Source organism: Macaca mulatta, chromosome 16 (genome assembly GCF_049350105.2).
Source record: "Macaca mulatta isolate MMU2019108-1 chromosome 16, T2T-MMU8v2.0, whole genome shotgun sequence".
In the NCBI taxonomy this organism is placed as follows: domain Eukaryota; kingdom Metazoa; phylum Chordata; class Mammalia; order Primates; family Cercopithecidae; genus Macaca; species Macaca mulatta.
In genome coordinates this window covers 77,924,154-77,944,201 of record NC_133421.1, presented here as the reverse complement: position 1 = coordinate 77,944,201, position 20,048 = coordinate 77,924,154, and the positions used below count along the sequence as shown (strand labels likewise).

At 44.7% G+C, this 20,048-nt stretch overlaps 1 protein-coding gene across 18 annotated transcripts in view; it reads right to left on the bottom strand.

Moving 5' to 3' along the window:
• Positions 1–20,048, bottom strand: part of AMZ2 (archaelysin family metallopeptidase 2) — a 52,036-nt gene that overhangs the window by 7,422 nt on the left and 24,566 nt on the right. For 2 of the 18 annotated variants that reach the window (XM_077972595.1, XM_077972596.1), the window contains 4 exons: positions 2,246–2,330; positions 891–1,183; positions 406–579; positions 186–314 (listed from right to left, as the gene is read on the bottom strand). In XM_077972595.1, the coding sequence (XP_077828721.1) occupies positions 186–314; positions 406–579; positions 891–1,071 (484 nt within the window). In that variant the 5' untranslated portion in view covers positions 1,072–1,183; positions 2,246–2,330. Of the gene's footprint in view, positions 1–185; positions 315–405; positions 580–890; positions 1,184–2,245; positions 2,331–2,640; positions 5,120–20,048 lie in introns of those variants that run through there. The other 16 variants (XM_077972591.1, XM_028836721.2, XM_028836719.2 and 13 more) reach the window with 15 other exon arrangements.

Below are 20,048 nucleotides of genomic sequence, written 5' to 3'. Positions count from 1 at the left end.
GAAACCCAGATTATCAGAATCTACCAACAGCACGCTTCCCATTATGGCATAATGTCTCAACTGAAAATACTATACAGTTTTAAATATCAAAACGATTCTTGGTTGGAATTTTTTTCCCTCTTTTAACATCTTCAAATATTCTCAAGTTGAAGAAGCTTCTAACAACAACGCCAAAAAAGGAATACCATCTGTCAGAGAGGCCTGTCCAAAGACAAAATTCCACGAGTCTCTTGGGTAAAGATCAATCATTGTTATGCCCACAATACAGAAGGCATCTTCAGGTTTCTTCTTTTTCAAGAACTTCAGGATGTCCCCTATTTAAAAAGAAATAAATAAATGTATGAGTGTATATTATATACATATGCTTCCTTTACTCGGTTTAAATTGCAAAGTTGTGTAATTCACCTGCATGAATTTGTAGGTTTTGTGTGTTCTCATTGACTCTAAAGGAACACCTTGTTGCGGAAACAGGAACTGGTTCTAGGAGTTTTACTCTCAAGCCATAGAAATATGCTTTACAGTAGCCCGTGAGCCATTTAATATATTCTTCACTGATAATTCTGGTGTTTCCTAGAGAGCCTATAATATGGAAGAACATTTAAAAACAGACTTTAAGATGATTATTCAGTGTTTACCCAGTCTATGAGTAAGAGGATTCAAATTAGAAACAAAACCAACTAAATTTTCAATACACCTTTATCATTCATTGGTGTTGCTATGAATTAAAAACAAATAAAATGTTATCTTTTAAGTCAGTTTGGCTACAAAACTTGTACCATTGCAATGATACCAAAAATGATCCTAAAACGGCCCATCTGAATCAGACCAATAGCCCGGACTATTCCTGACAACAGCGCCATCGCAAAACCGAACCAAAACCAGCACATTACCAGTATTTACCAATGGCCTGTATATAAATGCTGCGTTTGTCTGGAGAGGGTGTCTTTCTGTAAGGATCACTGAAGAACTGTTCAAAGTCTTGGGGGGCCTCAGGGTGGGAGGTGATCCAATCTGATGGAGAATGCAAGGTAATCGGCCCAAAGAGATCACTGGCTGGCTGGAAGGCTTCATTCATTAAACGCTGTTCCCCAGCATCTAATTTCTCATACTGTGACACAAGCACTGGGTTCTTTGAGATGAGAGCTGTTTTTAGGGTCTGTTCAGAGTGTCGTATTATTTGCATCTAACAAAAAAACACAAGTAGTCAAATATAAAAATGCATATCCATATTGGGGACTTTACCTAACCTCCATATACAGCTCTGATTTCTCCCTAGAGTGAAATGACTGACTGATAATGCTTTAGAGTGGTCACATTTAAGAGTGGTTTCCTCATGTCCAATCAATTTCTTGGGGAGCTAAGAAATTAAAAAGACAATCATGAAATCCATTCCTCTATCTCATAAGGAACCTGCTCCCATTACAAAAACTAGTGGTGGCCAGGTGTGGTGGCTCATGCCTGTAACTTCAGCACTTTGGGATAGGAGGATTGCTTGAGGCCAGGAGTTTGAGAACAGCTCGGGTAACACAGTAAGACCCTATCTCTACAAAAAGTTTAAAAATTCCCTGGGCATAGTGGTGCACACCTGTGGTCCTAGCTACCAGGGAGGCTGAGGTTGCAGTGAGCCATGATTGTGCCACTGCACTCCAGCCTGGGCAAGAGTCCAAAACAAACAAACAAAAAAACCTCATGGTGACCATAGGAGCAGGACCTCACACCCTATTTCCTTCTTTTGGGGAATAATAATATTGGCCTGGCATAGTGGCTCACGCTTATAATCCCAGCACTCTGAGAGGCCAAGGCAGAAGGACTGCTTGAGCCTAGGAGTCTGAAATCAGCCTGGACATCATGGCAAAACCCCACATCTACAAAAAAACTAGCCGGGCGTGGTGGTGTGCACTTGTAGTCCCAGCTACTTGCGAGGTAAGGTGGGAGGATCATCTGAGCCCAGGAGGTCGAGGCTGCAGTGAGCCGTGATTGTGCCACTGCACTCCAGCCTGGGCAATAGAGACTCAAAAAATAATATTATGAATTAACTAATTAGTGCCACATGAAAAATACTCACCGTTTCTAATGTGACTCAAAGATCTTCAACATCAAATAAAAACAAAACTAATGTAAGCCCTATCATTTCTGCAATTTAACTGCAGGCTGAGAAGCTACAGCTTAGCCACTGAAGTTTACAGCCTCAAAGTCATGTCACATTAGGGAAGACATCAGATGACTAATCAAAAGCCAGACTCACAATGACAGGTTTCTTCCATTCACATCGTGTTCCTATGTAGAGCTTTCATCCTTCCTCTTGAAGGGTCCGATGTTCCACCACGAGGCTTTTTGAATTAGACAAGGGGGGAAAAAACTGAACATCTGTCCGGATCACCTCTGTCATATTTTCTAATTATCTAGATTTGGCCAGTTTAATGATAGACGACTGATGGGAAAACTTAAGCTAACGTCTGTTCTGATTGAACCTCTGAATTCTGGGGTTGAAGAGGCTGGCTGAATTTCCAGATCAAATGTCTCTGCACTCAAGCTCTGATATAAGCATAGGCTCATCCTCACTCCCACACAACTGGGCGGAAATCTGACTTCTACAGGACAAAATATAAAACAAGATGTACCTTCCTGTAGTCTACCTACCTTGATTAGGAAGGAAGGCTCCCACGGAAGCTTTTATCTTACAAGGACGGACATGTCTGGGCCTGGCCGGAAAAAAGTTGTGGAGTGTGCCTTCATCTTAATATTAAAAAGGCAGTATGAAAGGTCAGGAGGCCTCCTCTTGCCTCCCAAGCTTAATCTAGGGAAGCTGCGGGAGAAGACAGGCAGGGGGCGGAGAATTCGGTCACTGCAGTGGGCTGGAGGCCTGGGATGCTTTGGTCCCCAAACCAGAACATCCCAGGCAAACCGGGAGGAGTTGGCCACCCTGGCTGGTGGCCTATAGCAACTTGCACTGTGGGCTCTGGTCTGTGCAGGCACAACCCAGTCTCCGGCAGGGGGTGGAGTGGGGGTTCCCCGGGGACTCTCGCTTCGCCACTTCTTCCCCAGGAGCCACGGGAAAGGCCTCCCTTGCGCCCTAGAGGCACTCCGCCCCAGCGGTCCCCCGGCTTCCGCTACGTCCGCCCCTCCTACATCCTCATCCCTCTCCACTGACCGCGACTGGCCCCCGCCTCTACGACCCGACTGCCCTGCCTAGGGGCCCCGGGCCAACTCTGACAGCACCCGCGAACCGCCCTAACTCAACAGGCCTCGACACAACCCACCCGCGGCAGCCCTCACGCGCTGGCGCACCGCCTCTCTTCGCACTACGCCACGCCCACTGGCGCCCTGTGGGCCCCGCCCCACTCACGACACGCCTGCGCCGCGCCAAGCCGCTGAGCGCGCGGACGCCTGGGCAGGCGCAGAGCAGGAGGTCAGCGGCCGCTCCCGGCCTCTTCCAGATTAGAGGGTCGCGAGGGGACTACAAGCCCCAGCTGTTCGTCCCCACAGTCGCCAGTTCCTCGCCTGCCCTCGCGGGGGCTCCGCGACCCAGTTATCGAGAGACACAGACGCGCCCGTGTCGCCGGTATGGAAGGGTTTGAGAGACGTCCCCGGCGTGACGAATGCAACCAGCGTGGCCCCAAATGAGTCGGTGGCCGCCACAGGTTGACGTAGAGCCGCGGCGTTCCCCGGGGCCGTCATCCGCAGGACTTTCCCTTCTTTTTTTGTTGGGAGCCGCGGGGGCTGGAACCTAGACGCGCAAGTGTGGGGTGCGTCCTCGTGGCGTTCCTGGCGCTCCAAGGCCGAAACCCGGATACCGAGGGGAGGCCGTGAGTTCGGAAAGGCACCGCGGGGCCGGCATTAGGGCTGAGCTAGCTCTGTGGCTTCGGGTGGGAAGTTCAGTCTCTCTGGGCCTCGCCATTTTCTTTTTCTTTTTTCTGACTTTTTTTGTTTTTGTTTTTGTTTTTGTTTTTTGGAGACGTTGTCTCGCTCTGTCGCTCAAGCTGGAGTGCAGTGGCACAATCTAGGCTCACTGCAACTCTTGCTTCCTGGGTTCAAGCGATTCTCCTGCCTCAGCCTCCCCAGTAGCTGGAACTACAGGTGCCCGCTATCACGTCCTGCTAATTTTTGTATTTTTAGTAGAGACGGGGTTTCACCATGTTGGCCAGGCTGGTCTCGAACTCCTGACCTCAAGTGATCCGCCCGCCTTTGCCTCCCAAAGTGCTGGGATTACAGGCATGGGCCACCGTGCCTGACTTTCCCTCCCTCCCCCCCACCAATAAAGACGGATTTTCACACTTGCCCAGGATGGTCTCGAACTCGTGAACTCAGGTGATCCGCCCGCCTCGGTCTCCCACGGTGCTAGAATTACAGATGCGAGCCACCGAGCCCTGTCTCAGTTCTTATTCAAGTCAGGCCATTTTACCATTGTCTGGATTTTCCTCCTCCTAATTTTCCTTCCCAGTCTCAAGTAAAGACAGACACATGTTCTTGATGACTTCAGCACTTGTAACCCCTTGTTGGCTCTCCTTAGAGGACATGACTGTTCTCAAAGTTTGAAATTGAGAATACTGACGCACCACTCCTGCTTCAGTTTTTCTTACATGTGCCTTTTGACTGGGCGCCTATCTCCCGACTGCCTGAGGTAGCATAGCGTAGGGGCAAAGGTGGTTGGTCTGTGCTTGAATCCCAAAACCCTCAATTACTAGCGTGGGACTTGTGCCAGTTAACTTGACCTCTTTTTCATCTCTTCATTAGTTTGTAAAACGGAGACAATTACAGCCCATCTTTATTATTATTATTATTTGACACGAAGTCTCGCTCTGTCACCCAGGCTGGAGTGCAGTGGTGGGATCTCGGCTCACTGCAGCCTCTGCCTCCTGGGTTCAAGCGATTCTCATGCCTCAGTCTCCCGAGTAGCTGGGATTACAGGCACGCACCACCACGCCCGGCTAATTTCTTTCTTTCTTTTTTTTTTTTTTTTTTTTTTTTTTTGAGACGCGGTCTCGCTCTGTCGCCCAGGCTGGAGTGCAGTGGCGCTATCTCGGCTCACTGCAAGCTCCGCCTCCTGGGTTCATGCCGTTCTCCTGCGTCAGCCTCGCAAGTAGCTGGGAGTACAGGCGCCCGCCACCATGCCCGGTCTCTGAAAAAAAAAAAAAAAAAAAAGGCCAGGTGTAGTGACACATGCCTGTAGTCTCAACTACAGCTACTCGGGAGGCTGAGGTGGAAGGATGGATTGAGCCTGGGAGGTCGAGGCTGCAGTGAGCCGTGATTCACATTACCGCAACCCGGGCAACAGAGTGAGACCCTGTTCAAAAAAATAAATAAACACCTTAGTGCGTGGTGGGGGCGGGTTAGATTTTGTTGTTTTTTTTTTTTTTTTTTTTCATTAGAAGAAAAAGACACTCTCCCTTACTAAGATATTTTTGCCTGTTAACTAATATGCAGTTGCAGAATGAACCATAGGCTGGCTACATTTCAAAGAGCACTACAAGTTCTAATGTTTAGAAATGAGTGAATATGCCAGTGGTCCAAGGTTGGAAAAGAAAGTTGGTAATAACATTAGAAGGTGGCAGAAAGCAGGAAAGAAATGTAACATATATGGCAGATGAAGGGTTTAAAAATAGCTTTTACAAATCAACACAGAAAAGATAAACACCATGACATAAAAATGAGCAAAAAATATGAACCATATAACCCGAATGGTCCATTAACATCCATGTGTTCAACTTTACTGAACACACGAATGAAGTAAAATGAAAACCACTCTAATAATTTTTTCTTAGCTGCTAATTTGGCCAAACATTATTTTGAAATAATTTCAAGCTAACAGAAAAGTGGCAAAAATAGTATAAAGAATCCCTACATTCTTTTCACCCAGATTCCCCAGTACTTAACATTTTACCTCATTTCTTTATCAATCTCATTCTTTCTGTGTCTTCATCTCCGTCTCCATATGTAAATGCGCATGTTTTTCCTGAACTATTTGAGAGTAAATTGCAGGCTGGGCTGGTGGCTCACACCTGTAATCCCAACACTTTGGGAGGCTGAGGTGGGTTGATCACTTGAGGTCAGGAGTTTGAGACCAGCCAGGCCAAAATAGTGAAACCCCATCTCTACTAAAAATACAAAAATTAGTGGGGCGTGGCGTTGCATGTCTAATCCCAGCTACTTGGGAGGCTGAGGCAGGAGCATCACTTGAACCCAGGAAGCGGAGGTTGCAGTGAGCTGAGATCACGTCACTGCACTCCAGCCTGGGCAACAGAGCAAGACTGTCTCCAAAAAAAAGTAAATTGCAAACATGATGTCCCGCACTCCAAAATACCTGAGTATATTCCCAAAAATCAAGCACATTTTCATAAGTAGCCACAGTACAACTAAAACATGAGTCCATACTGACATTTCTAATTCCAGTCCAGCCTGACACCACAGAGTTCGTTCATTCTAACCTTCCATTTTTCCATACGTATGATGTCCTTCGCCAGTAGAGAGAAACCTGGCTCCTATTATTCACAATTTATTTATTTATTTGCTGTGTACTAGAATATGTACTAAAAATAATTTCAGAATTCCTAATCCATAGCACTGCAGGAAAACAACTCTACCAATTAGTATGTATTTAAGGTTCTTTACTGCCAGAGGATATATATTAAAATACTGTGTTCAAGTTACCTACCTGGGTTAGTTCTTCCCCCTCCCAATTCTACCCTTCAGTGTAGTATTGTTATTAACATGAAATATAGTTCGGTTCATTTATTTTTGTTTGCATTCCATTTTACGAATTTGCCCCCAACCTTGGTCTTTTTTTGATTGTGTGATACATTAACGTGGTTACTCAAAAGTTGTATTTGATGATAATGTCCAATGATGGTAGACTGTGCTGGCGGAACTGTGTATAAACAGGTCGAATCTTTCTGGTGAACAACCCAACATGGAGTATTAATAGCTTTTAAAATGTTCATACCCATTGACCCAATAAGAGACCTCACAGACTTATGGTTAAGGACAGTCACCAAAATATTATTTATAATTATGAAAATTAGAAACAATCAAAATATCCAGCTATTGGAGGCTGGAAAAGCATAAATTATTAATCATAGACCATAAATTACATGTACATTCTTATGTTAGAATACTAAACACCTATTTAAAATCATTTCTCAGCTCGGCACAGTGGCTCATGCCTGTAATCCCAGCACTTTAGGAGGCCGAGGCAGGCTGATCACCTGAGGTCAGGAGTTTGAGAACCGCCTGGCCAACATGGCAAAACCCCATCTCTACTAAAAATACAACAATTAGCCAGGCGTGGTGACACATGCTTGTAGTTCCAGCTACTCAGGAAGCTGAGGCAGGAGAATTGCTTGAACCTGGGAGATGGAGGTTGCAGTGAGCCATGGTCACACCACTGCACTCCAGCCTGGTCAACAGAGGGAGACTGTCTCAAAAAAAAAAAAAAAAAAAAAATCATTTATCAAAGACAACAGTGACCTAGAGAAATGCTAAGAGGAAATAAAGTGTGACATAGAAATGTTTACACATTGTAATTTTTTTTTTTGAGACAGGGCCTCACTCTGTCACCCAGGCTGGAGTAGAGTAGTGTGATCACAGCTCACTGCAGCCTGGACCTCTCAGGATCAGGTGATCTTCCCACCTCAGCCTCCCAAGTAGCTGGGATTACAGGTATGCACCATCACACCTGGCTAATGTTTTATATTTTTCATAGAGAGGGGATTTCACCATGTTGCCCAGGCGTGTTTTGGTGTTGAACTTCTGGGCTCAAGCCATCTGCATGCCTCCACCTTCTGAAGTGCTGGAATTACAGGTGTGAGCCACCTTGCCTGGCCTATACATTGTAATCTTATTTTTGTTTTAAAAAGATGTGCTTGACCAGGCATGGTGGCTCATGACTGTAACCCCAGAACGCTGGGAAGCTGAGGGGGGCAGATCATCTGAGGTCGGGGGCTCGAGATCTGCCTGGCCAACAAGGCAAATCCCCATCTCTACTAAAAAATACAAAAATTGGCTGGACATGGCAGCACACGCCTGTAATCCCAGCTACTCAGGAGGTTCAGGCATGAGAATCACTTGAACCTGGGAGGCGGAGGTTGCAGTGAGCCAAGATCGCACCACTACACTCACTTGGTGTCAAAAAAAAAAAAAAAAACAAGAAAGAAAGAAAAAAAAAGTGCTGATAAGTAATAATCTATGAATAATGAGATATTTAGTGGTTTTGATTTCTCTTTCTCTCTCCCATTTTACTTGTTAATTTGCCTTTTCCAAACTTCCTACAATAAGTATTATTACTTTTACAGTCAGAAAGCAATTTAACAAGTCAGTAATGTACTAATTTTAGGCATTCCTAAATGTACAAATGATCCTTGGGCATAACAGCTTCTCCATGCTTTCTAGGTGGTTCCCTGCCTCTTTCTGCCTACCCTTTCAACTGCTCCTCAATCTGTTTTTCCTATAGTTTCTGAATTTTACTCACACCAACACACCACTAACTAGAGATTCACTTAGATTAACAATCAAGCCATCCTTTGTCTTCCTAATTTGTTGACTTTATTTTAAAATTACTATATGGACCGGGTACGGGTGGCTCACGCCTGTAGTCTCAGCACTTTGGGAGGCCGAGGCAGACAGATCACTTAGGTCAGGAGTTCAAGACCAGCCTGGCCAACGTGGCAAACTCCTGTCTCTGCTTAAAAAAAAAAAAAGAAAAAGAAAATTACCCAAGTGTGGTGGTGCACACCTGTAGTCCTAGCTACTTGGGAGGCTGAGGCAGGAGAATCACATGAACCTGGGAGGCAGAGGTTGCAGTGATCTGAGATCACGCTACTGCATTTCAGCCTGGGTGATAGAGCAACACTAGGTCTCAACAAATAAGTAAATAATAATAAAATTACTATATGTATGAAAATATTCCAAGTACACATTTTTAAAGGCTAAGAAGTACTAAAAGCATTGTAATGAAAAGTAATAGTCCCCAGGCCATAGGTCAACTTCCTAGAGGCTACTGTTCTCAACTCCTTGGCTGTTTTTTCTGGTATTTATCTCAGTGTTTCTCAACAATGTGTGTATAGCGAGATTTCTTGATCTTTTAATTTTAGGTAGCATTTGTTAGTTTATTGCATGAGAGATTAGGACTTAACTCTCATACATCATACTTTCCACCTCTCATTCCTCTTGTGATTATATCACAAATTTTGGTTGAATCTGGTGGGTGCTGTTTACATTGTGATGATTATACAAACATTGTGCACTCCAGAGCCAAGTAGTGTACTATGACTGTGCTTTCTTTCTTGTAGAACCTTTTTATTTTTGCCTGGACTTAATCATCATTTGATTTCTGTTATTTATTTTCTTTAAAAAAACTGTATAATATGCATGTGCCTCATTTTTTTTTATCATTCTCTGGTTCTTTGTTTTCTAATGCTTCTCTTCATGGCCCATGCACACTGGTTACATTTTTTTTCTGAGTACCTTCATCTCCCCGTTCCTATCTGTACTGGCCGTCTGTGGGCCTACTGCATAGCTGTTCCTAGGGCTGCAACTACACTTTGCTCTGTTGGATCCCCTGTTTCTTAAATTATTAAATTCTGTGTCTTCCTCTTTCCTGGCTTACTCCTTTGGTTTCAGTAGCACATCCCCAGAACCTTCTGGAATAAAGGTACATAGAGATAAATATTTTGAGATCTTTGACATCTAAAAATGCTTTTATTCTGCCCTCATACCTGACTGAGAATTTAGCTGGGTTGGTGTGGAATTCTGGATTGCAGATCACTTCCTGTCAGAGTTATAAGTAGTTTGCTCCAGTTTCTTCTGACTTCCAATGTTGCTACTGAGAAGTTCAATACCATTTTGATTCCTAGTCCTTTGTATGTTCTCTGTTATTTTTAGGAAGATTTTAGGATCTCCTTTTTATCCTTAGAGTTCTGAAGGGTTATAAAGATGTGCCTTATAGCCTGAGCCTTTCTTCCCATTCATTTTGTGGCTCACTTAGCAGTCCCTTTGATACTGAGACCCTTATCCTTTCATTCTGATAAATTTTCTGGTATTATTTTTTTATTATTATTTCCTTCCCTCCATTCTTGCTGGATGTTGGACTTTCAGAATAGATCCACAAATTTTCTTATCTCTCACATTTTTCCATCTTTTTGTACTATGTTCTGAAGTTTTTATCAATTATTTTCTTTTCTTTTTCTTTCTTTCTTTCTTTCTTTTTTTTTTTTTTTTTTTTTTTTGAAACAGAGTTTCACTCTGTCGCCCAGGCTGGAGTGCAGTGGTGCAATCTCAACTCACTGCAACTGCAACCTCCACCTCCCAGGTTCAACCAATTATCTGCCTCGGCCTCCCTAGTAGCTGGGATTACAGGCTCCCACCACCACACCCAGTTAATTTTTTTTTTGTATTTTTAGTAGAAACAGGGTTTCACCATCTTGGCGAGTGATCTCGAACTCCTGACCTCGTGATCTACCCATCTTGGCCTCCCAAAGTGCTGGGATTACAGATGTGAGCCATCACGCCCAGCCTTTATCAATTATTTTCTATCCTTTCTTTTGAATACTTACTTTCAACTTCTGCTTTTTCATAACCAAAATCCCTTTCTTGTTATGATTATTTTATTTTGTACCCTGCTATGGTTTGAATGTCTGTGTCCCCCCAAAATTTACGTGTTGAGACCTAACCCCCAATGTGATAGTATTTGTAGATGGGAACCTTTGGGAGGTGATGAGGTCATGAGAATGGAACCCTTATGCATAGTATTAGTGCCTTTATAAAAGAGACCTAACGGAGCCAGCTCACCCTTTCCACCATGTGAGGCCACTGCAAGAAGACACTGTCTCTGAACCAGAAAGCAGGCCCTCTCCAGACACCAAATCAGCCCCTTGATCTTGTATTCCAGTCCCTAGAACCATGAGAAATAAATTTCTGTTGTTTATAAACCACCCAGTGTATCATATTTTGTTATAGCATCCCAAACAGTCTAAAATACGTCCTGTCATTTCATGGATAAATGTCTTTTCTTATTTCTCTATAGATAGTAACTATACTACTTTTGAAGATTTGTTCTGTTGTTTCCTCTGTTTTGGTCTTTTTGTTTCATATTAGATCTTTCCATAAACATCTGGTAATCTTTGGCTATCTGTTAAGATTTCATTATGAGGCACAAAAAATTGGTGGGGGCGGTTCTGTGTGCATGAAGGTGGCTTATTCTCAGAGGCGATCTGGCACAGAACCAGCTTATTCACTGAGGGGAGTCTCCCCAGTGTCTGAACCTGAAAGTTTCTTCTCTGTGACCATCCCGTTTTTTCCCAGAGTAGGATCGTTTCCTGACTGACTGCCAGTGTTCTGGAAGCAGGTGCAGTAAAGAGCCTGAGTCCCACTAATGTGTGCGTGAAAATGAATCCTTAGTCACCTTGTTCATCCCTGACCCATACTGCCCGACAAGGACTCTCAAGTCCCACAACTAATTCTTTTTAACACGAGAAGGTATTAAGGGTTAAGAGGTTCTCCATGATTCACCTACTAGTGTGAATTCATATCTGTTCCTTTTGCTTTCCCCCCTGGCCCTTAGCTGATATCAACCGCCCTGAGGAAATGGAAGTCTGATTGGTCAGGAAGCAGGAATAAGTGGGTAATGTGGGGTCCCAGGCCCCCCTCAACAGGCAAGCAGCCCAGAGGTGGGTAAAGTACATTAGGAGAGGGTGCTGCAATCCCGGGACTAGGGCCCTGGACCTGGACACCAAAAGGGAGTTGAGAACGTAGAAAAGAAAACTTATGCTTAAATTGTGCTCAGAGCCAGGGCTCTATGCAAAGCAGCAGCAGGTGACCTGATTTCTCCCTCCTGCACTGCAGAGAACCTGCCCTCAAAGACCCAGAGCTCAGCTTCAGTAGAAGTTGAACAGCACTGTGCAAGCGACCCTGAGAACCCAGTCACCCTGAGAAAAATGGTTTCTAGGGGAAAACACATTCTTCAGTCCAAACAACCAACTTACAAATGATCTTTTGGACCACGTCCTGCCTGCAAACTGAGGCTCGATTCACCTTTAATGGGCCAGCTCTGGCGGTGCCAAGGGAGAGAGACCATTAGCAGAAATGAAAACAGCAAGAAATCTTTTAGTCCATTAGGTTAAAATAAGATTTTTCATGCTTTATTATTTATGATTTGCGACTTCAGTTACTGTTTCCTGGAACAAATGTTATGATTCAACTTCTATTTACTGAAGCCAATAGATGCTTTTCAGTTGTCATGCTACAAATCACAAAGCAGTCAGTAAGACCTTTGGGGCTGTGACCTCTTTTGCAATTCTTTGATGTCTTGTCAGGCAACTTATTTTCTGTGCCTCAGAGAGTTTCCAAAAGCTACCACAATCTGATGTGTGTGTGTGTGTGTGTGTGTGTGTGTGTGTATGTGTGTGTATGTATATATGTGTGTGTATATCTATATGCACTCTCTATATATATGGCATATAAATACGGTAAAGTCAAAGAATTGAGCAAAAGCAGATTTTGGTTTTTATTCTAAGAATATAATTTCACTTCCTGAAAAAATAGGAATTAGTCCCAAGGATACCACGTAGCATTTAGGAAGACTTGAGTGGGAGCTAAGAAAGTTCGAATGAGGGGAGGAAGAAAGTTCCTGGTCAGGCCCAGTATAGTGACTCAAGCCTGTAATCCCAGCACTTTAGAAGGCTGAGGTGGGAGGATTGCTTGAGCTCAGGAGTTTGAGATCAACCTGGGCAACCTAGCGAGACTCTGATCTCTATTACAAAAAAAAAAAAAAAAGAGCCGGGCGCGGTGTGGCTCAAGCCTGTAATCCCAGCACTTTGGGAGGCCGAGACGGGCGAATCGCCAGGTCAGGAGATCGAGACCATCCTGGCTAACCTGGTGAAACCCCATCTCTACTAAAAAATACAAAAAAACTAGCTGGGCGCGGTGGCAGGCGCCTGTAGTCCCAGCTACTCGGGAGGCTGAGGCAGGAGAATGGCGTAAACCCAGGAGGCAGAGCTTGCAGTGAGCTGAGATCTGGCCACTGCACTCCAGCCTGGGCGACACAGCGAGACACTGTCTCAAAAAAAAAAAAAAGAAAAGAAAAAGAAAAGAAAAGAAAAAGAAAAAGAAAAGAAAAGAAAAAGAAAGCCTAGGTCAGTGGCATCAGTGAACCCTGGAGGATGCTGTGATCCTCTTGGTGGTGTCCCCAGCCTCTGCTTCAGGATGACAGCATGGTCTCCCGCGCTGTAGCTTGGTCTGAAATTTTCAGTTTTTCTTTCGAGTTCCCCTTTTTCAGTCTTCAAGGGGGATGGAGGAGGTGGCCTGAATAAGATGTAAATGAAAGAGGAAGTGTCTCAGCACCAACCAAACATAAAACAGCGACCCGCTTCACTTGTGACCTCTACGGAAATACTGAAGATGTCCTCGGTGTCCTTTTAGACTTCCTGGGGGAGGGGATAGCTGCTGCCCAGAAGCAAGCAGCTTCCTTTTGGCCAGGTCAGTGCAGGGAACCAACAAAGACAGGGACCTGTGGCCAGAAGAAGCACAGCCACAGCGGGTATCTGATTGGACTTTGCTGGGAAAGGCCTTCTTGCCCTTGAGGACCCCCTCGAGGCTTCTTTCCCACAAGCTGGAAACAGCTTGGCTCACTGCTGTGCTAAATGCAGGTGCCAGCCGAGGGGGTTACCCTAGGACCATGAGCCATTAACAGATTGTCTCAAATTCACTTCTCCAAGGCAGTCAGCAGCTCCCCACTGAACACCTGTGGGTTCCTGCTGGTGCTAACTTAGGCACAGGGCTAGCAGGTCCCTCCCCTGTAGCAGGTGATGAGAGCAAGTGTCATGCAGGAGGAACTGGAAAGAGAGTGTCGTCAGAGGCAACACTTGCGTGGATTACAAGCATATATTCTTGTGCAATGTAAAAATGCCAATTTGCATCAGCATAACGAAGGACACACTTAGAATAGAAAAGCTGAGGAGGACAGAAGAATAGGAAGAAAAACAAAATCATGCCTGGTCCTTTTGCCCAGAAATGACCCAAGTGAAACTTGGCTGAACTTTTAGACTTTTTGTGGTGCACATTTTTCAACAAAATTTGACAACGTGGGACCTCTGGAATTGTACATTCTAATTTTTCAGTCCATTTATTTCTTATTCCAGAAATAATCCAGATATAAAGATGGCTCATCACGGTGTTGTTTTTAATTCTGCATAGTTGAAAAATGGATTTTTACCACTAGTGTTTATAAATAAATTCAATAAAGTTATGCTCTCACAATAAAATATTATGTAGTCATGAAAAAGAACAATCTCATGCTATGCATATTATCATGGAAGGATGTCCACAAGATCTTGCTGAAAATTTTTAAAAAGTTCCCAAACAGTGTATATATAATTTGAAACTATTTATATAAAAATATGGTTGTGTATGTGTGTAAAAAAGAATGTTTTCGGCAGCACATGGTGGCTCACGCCTGTAATCCCAGCACTTTGGGAGGCCGAGGCAGGCGAATCACGAGGTCAGGAGATCGAGATCATCCTGGCTAACATGGCGAAACCCCATCTCCACTAAAAATACAGAAAATTAGCCAGGTGTGGTGGCGGGTGCCTGTAGTCCCAGCTACTCGGGAGGCTGAGGCAGGAGAATGCTGTGAACCCAAGAGGCGGAGTTGGCAGTGAGCCGAGATCACGCCACTGCACTCCAGCCTGAGCATCAGAGCGAGACTCCATCTCAAAAAAAAAAAAAAAGGGATGTTTGGGCCATGTGCAGTGACTCATGCCTATAATCCCAACACTTTGGGAGGCTGAAGTGGGCGGATCATTTGAGGTCAGGAGTTTGAGACCAGCCTGGCCAACATGGTGAAACCCCGTCTCTGCTAAAAAAAAAATATATATATATATATATATATGTATATATAAGCTGGATGTGGTGGTGGGTGCCTGTAATCCCAGCTACTCAGAAGGCTGAGGCAGGAGAATCACTTGAGCCTGGGAGGTGAAAGTTGCAGTGAGCTGAGATCTCCCCACTGCGCTCCAGCCTGGGCAATAGAGTGAGACTCCATCTCAAAAAAAAAAAAGGAAGTTTGCCAAAATGTTAATAATGGTTGTCTTTAGAAGGAGGGCTTTTTGTGCTGTTTACTTTCTTCTTGATATTTTTTAGCAATATTTATTTTGCAATGAGCATTTACTAGTTTTATATTTTTTTAACTATTTACCTTGAAAAAATTATGTAAATCTATATTTACCATATAAAATACATTTATTTTGTAGTCAGTGAAAATGAGGGTTACAAAATGTATACATAGTATATGTTCATATGTTATAATTTTATACATAAATTTACATATTTTAGTTTAAGTGTTTATAAATACAAAAATACATATTCACACATTTGATATATATAATGTGCATATAAATTTACATGTATATATAAAGAGTTTTAAAACTTACATTTTTTATTTTTTAAGATTACTCTTATATTTTGAATAATAATTGTATTTCCATTCTGGGGAAAAGAGTAATATTTTGGAAACCAGATGCAGTGGCTCACGCCTGTAATCCCAGCACTTTGGGAGGCCGAGGCAGATGGATCACCTGAGGTCAGGAGTTTGAGACCAATCTGGCCAACATAACAAAACCCATCTCTGCTTAAAATACAAAAATTAGCTGGGCATGGTGATGGGCACCTAGAATCCCAGCTACTCGAGAGCCTGAGGCAGGAGAATTGCTTGAGCCTGGGAGGTGGAGGTTGCAGTAAGCCAAGATTGTGCCACTGCATTCCAGCCTGGTGGACTAAGTGAGACCCTATCTCAAAAAAAAAAAAAAAAAAGTAAGATTTTGGGCTAAGTCTTGGAGGGGTAGGGACAGCCAGTCCAGGGCAGCCCAGGCTGAGGGCACAGCACGTACCAAAGACACAAAGCCACAGCAGAGCAGGACCGTGTGTGGCACACGCTGCTCCTGGCACCTGTTAGCACCAGTGTTCTGTCCTCCTGGAAACTCTCCTCTTGCTTTCCTGGGTCACTGTTCTCTCCGGGCTGCCCAGTCAGCCAAGCAGGCACCTAGAGGGGCCCTGAGGGATTGCGGCTGTCCCGGGTAGGGGCTCCGTGAGGGGGAAGCCAACCTACTTTACAGTGTTCCTGAGGCTCAGGCCCATGTGCCATAGTGAGAGGGTGTGAACTCCACGGTCCGTGGCCTTGGGTTCAACTGAGGCACCACCAGCTCCTGGGTGGCCCCGGCCAAGGCACTTTACCTCCCTGGGACTCAGTGTGTTTATCCAGGGGTATGGACAGTAAGAACCTCTGGCCCCCAGGGTTAATGAGAGAATTAAAGCAGACATGGGAACAGCTCCTTTCAACTAACTGGTTATTACCAGAAGGTGCCCAATAACCAGGCATGGCAAAAGCCCAAAGGCAAAAACACAAAGCCCTGACATTTAACAGGTTCTTTTTGTGCTAAGAAACCAGTGCTGGAGACAAGTACTTGTCATATATCCTCGTGGTTGGACATGTTGGTCACAAGTTCTAATTATGGAAATGCCCGCTGACAAAAGGGCCTGTTGATGTGAGTCACTATGGGTGGTTTAACTCTCTAGGCCTGGGCTGCTCCTAGGAATGATTTGCAGACACATCTATCTATCTACCTAGCTATGTTTTTTACTTTTTTTTTTTTTTTTTGAGACCGGGTCTCACTGTGTCACTCAGGGTGAAGTACAGTGACACAATCAGGGCTCACTTTAGCCTTGATCTCGGCTCAAGCAATCCTTCCGCCTCAGCCCTCCGAGTAGCTAAGACTATAGGTGTGTGCCACCATGCCCAGCTCATTTTTTTATTGTTGTTTTGAACTGTAGTATCGCTGTCTCACTGTATTACCCAGGCTGGTCTTGAGTTCCTGAGCTCAAGCAATCCCCCCACCTTGGCCTTCCAAAGTGCTGGGATTAGAGGCATGAGCCACTCCACCTGGCCCATAAGATACATATGCTTTTATGAAAATAATGCAGTGATTTGTTTTGTTTTTGTTTTTGTTTTTTTTTTTGTTTTTTTTTTTTTTTTTTAGAGACAAGGTCACATTCTGTTGCCCAGGCTGTGCACTCACAGCTCACTGCAGCCTTGACCTCCCGGGCTCAGGCGATCCTTTCACCCCAGCCTCCCACATAGCTGGGACTACAGGCATGTGCCACCACACCTGGTTAATCTTAATTTTTTTTTTAGAGATGGAGTCTTGCTAAGTTGCCCAGGCTGGTCTTGAGCTCCTGGACTCCAGTGATCCAGCCGCCTCAGCCTCCCAGAGTGCGCCACCACGCCCAGCTAATTTTGTATTTTTAGTAGAGACAGGGTTTCTCCATGTTGGTCAGGCTGGTCTTGAACTCCTGACCTCAGATGATCTGCCTGCTTCAGCCTCCCAAAGTGCTGGGATTACAGGTGTGAGCCACTGAGCCCAACTGCTACTTGTTCTTATTACACATTTATACCCTGAAGAAATGGAATCTGCCATTTGCTGTAGTACTGATCCAGAAAAACAAAGTGTAGTTATTGGAATAAAACACGACTTATTGACATTGAGTGTCACCTGGGGGTGACCCAGCACAGCAAGAATGGATCAGCTTAAGCAGGTGTGGTGGTGTGCACCTGTGGTCCCAGCTACTCAGGAGGCTGAGGTGGGAGGATTACCTGGGCCCAGGAGATTGAGGCTGCAGTAAGCCAAGATCATGCCACTGCACCCCAGCCTGGGCAACAGAGCAAGACCCTGTCTCAAAAGAAAGAAAGAAAGAGGCCGGGCGTGGTGGCTCATGCCTGTAATCCCAGCACTTTGGGAAGCCGAGGCAAGCGGATCACAAGGTCAGGAGATGGAGATCATCCTGGCTAACACCGTGAAACTCCGTCTCTACTAAAAATACAAAAAATTAGCTGGGCGTGGTGGCGGGTGCCTGTAGTCCCATCTACTCGGGAGGCTAAGGCAGGAGAACGGCGTGAACCCGGGAGGAGGAGCTTGCAGTGAGCCGAGATTGCGCCACTGCACTCCAGTCTGGGCGACAGAGTGAGACTCCGTCTCAATAAAACAAAAAAAAAAAAAAAGGGAAAGAAAGAGAGAGAAAGAGAGAGGAAAGAAAGAGAGAGAGAGAAAGAAAGAAGAAAGAGAAAGAAAGAAAGAAAGAAAGAAAGAAAGAAAGAAAGAAAGAAAGAAAGAAAGAAAGAAAGAAAGAAAGAAAGAAAAGAAAGAAAGAAAGAAAGAAAGAAAGAAAGAAAGAAAGAAAGAAAGAAAGAAAGAAAGAGAAAGAAAGAAGAAAAGAAAGAAAGAAAGAAGGAAAGAAAGAAAGAAAGAAAGAAAGAAAGAAAGAGAAAGAAAGAAGAAAAGAAAGAAAGAAAGAAGGAAAGAAAGAAAGAGAAAAGGAAAGGAAAGAAAAAAAAAGAAAGAAAAGAAAGAACCAGCCTCATAACATCCAAGCTCATAGAGAGAATGATGTAGAAAAACACCAGTGGCTTTGTATTGAATCGTCACCCTCAGAGGGCTGGGGACATAGGTTCACAGATTAGCACCTTCACTCCCAGGAGGCATGGGAAGACCATTTCTTTTCTTTTTTTTTTTTCTTTCGAGAGAGAGTTGCACTCTTGTTGCCCAGGCTGGAGTGTAGTGGTGCGATCTCAGCTCACTGCAACCTCCGCCTCCAGGTTTCAAGCAATTCTCCTGCTTCAGCCTCCCGAGTAGCTGGGATTACAGGTGCCCACCACCATGCCTGGCTAATTTTTTTGTTTGTTTGTTTGTTTTGAGACAGAGTCTCACTCTGTCACCCAGGCTGGAGTGCAGTGGCATGATTTCAGCTCACTGCAACTTCTGCCTCCTGGTTTCAAGTGATTCTCCAGCCCTGGCCTCCCGAGTAGCTGGGATTACAGGCGTGCACCACCAGGCCCAGCTAATTTTTGTATTTTTAGTAGAGATGAAGTTTCACCATGTTAGCCAGGCTGGATTATGTTGGCCAGGCTGGTAATTTCTCTGTTTTCAGTAGAGAAGGGGTTTTGCCATGTTGACCAGACTGGTCTCAAACTCCTGACCTCAGGTGATCCACCAGCCTCAGCCTCCTAAAGTGCTGGGATTACAGGCATGAGCTACCATGCCTGCTAATGGATTTTCTAGAAACTTGCTGTGCTGCTTTTTTCTTTTATTTTGTGAGATTCTTTAAGGAATGAGAGTAGGGTTCTTCTGTGACCAGTAAACAAGAATATGGGCTTTAGCCTAAGAGGGACTTGGATTCAGATCCAGGCTTCTGTGTTTACTAAGCTGTGTGGCCTTAGCCAAATCCAGCCTCTCTGGGTGTTGCTTGCCTTACCTGTAACACCTATGCGGCAGTTTCAGTTTGTTGTTAAACATCAAATGCAGAAACCGCTACAGTGCCAGGCATGGGATAGGAATTGGGGGTAGCTTTTTTTTTCCCTCCCCTAGAGACAGGGTCTCACTCGGTTGCCCAGGCTGGTGTACAGTGATGCAATCATAGCTCACTGCAGCCTCCTGGGCTCAAGTGATCTTCCAGTCTCAGCCTCCCGAGGAGTTAGGACTACAGGTGCGTGTGACAACATCTGGTGAATTTTTAAAAATTTACTTAGAGTTGGGGTCTTCCTATGTCGCCCAGGCTGAGGGGCGGCTATTTTTATTTTTATCTACTTCTTTTTCACTCCCTTTTCTTTGCCTTCCTTCTTTCCTCTTTCTCTATCATCCTTTGTTTCATTTGGGTTTTGCTTTGGCAATTTCCCCCCAAATAAACTGGAAACCAGGCTGGGCGTGGTGGCTCACACCTGTAATCCCAGCATTTTGGGAGGCCGAGGCGGGTGGATCACCTGAGGTTGGGAGTTCGAGACCAGCCTGGCTAACATGGTGAAACCCCGTTTCCACTAAAAAAGAAAAATACAAAAATTAGCCGGGTGTGGTGGTGTGCACCTGTAATCCCGGCTACTCGGGAGACTGAGGCAGGAGAATAGCTTGAACTTGGGAGGTGGAGATTGCAGTGAGCCAGGATAACCACTGCACTCCAGCCTGGGTGAAGGGTGATACTCTGTCTCAAAAAAACAAAAAACAAAAAAAACGAAAACT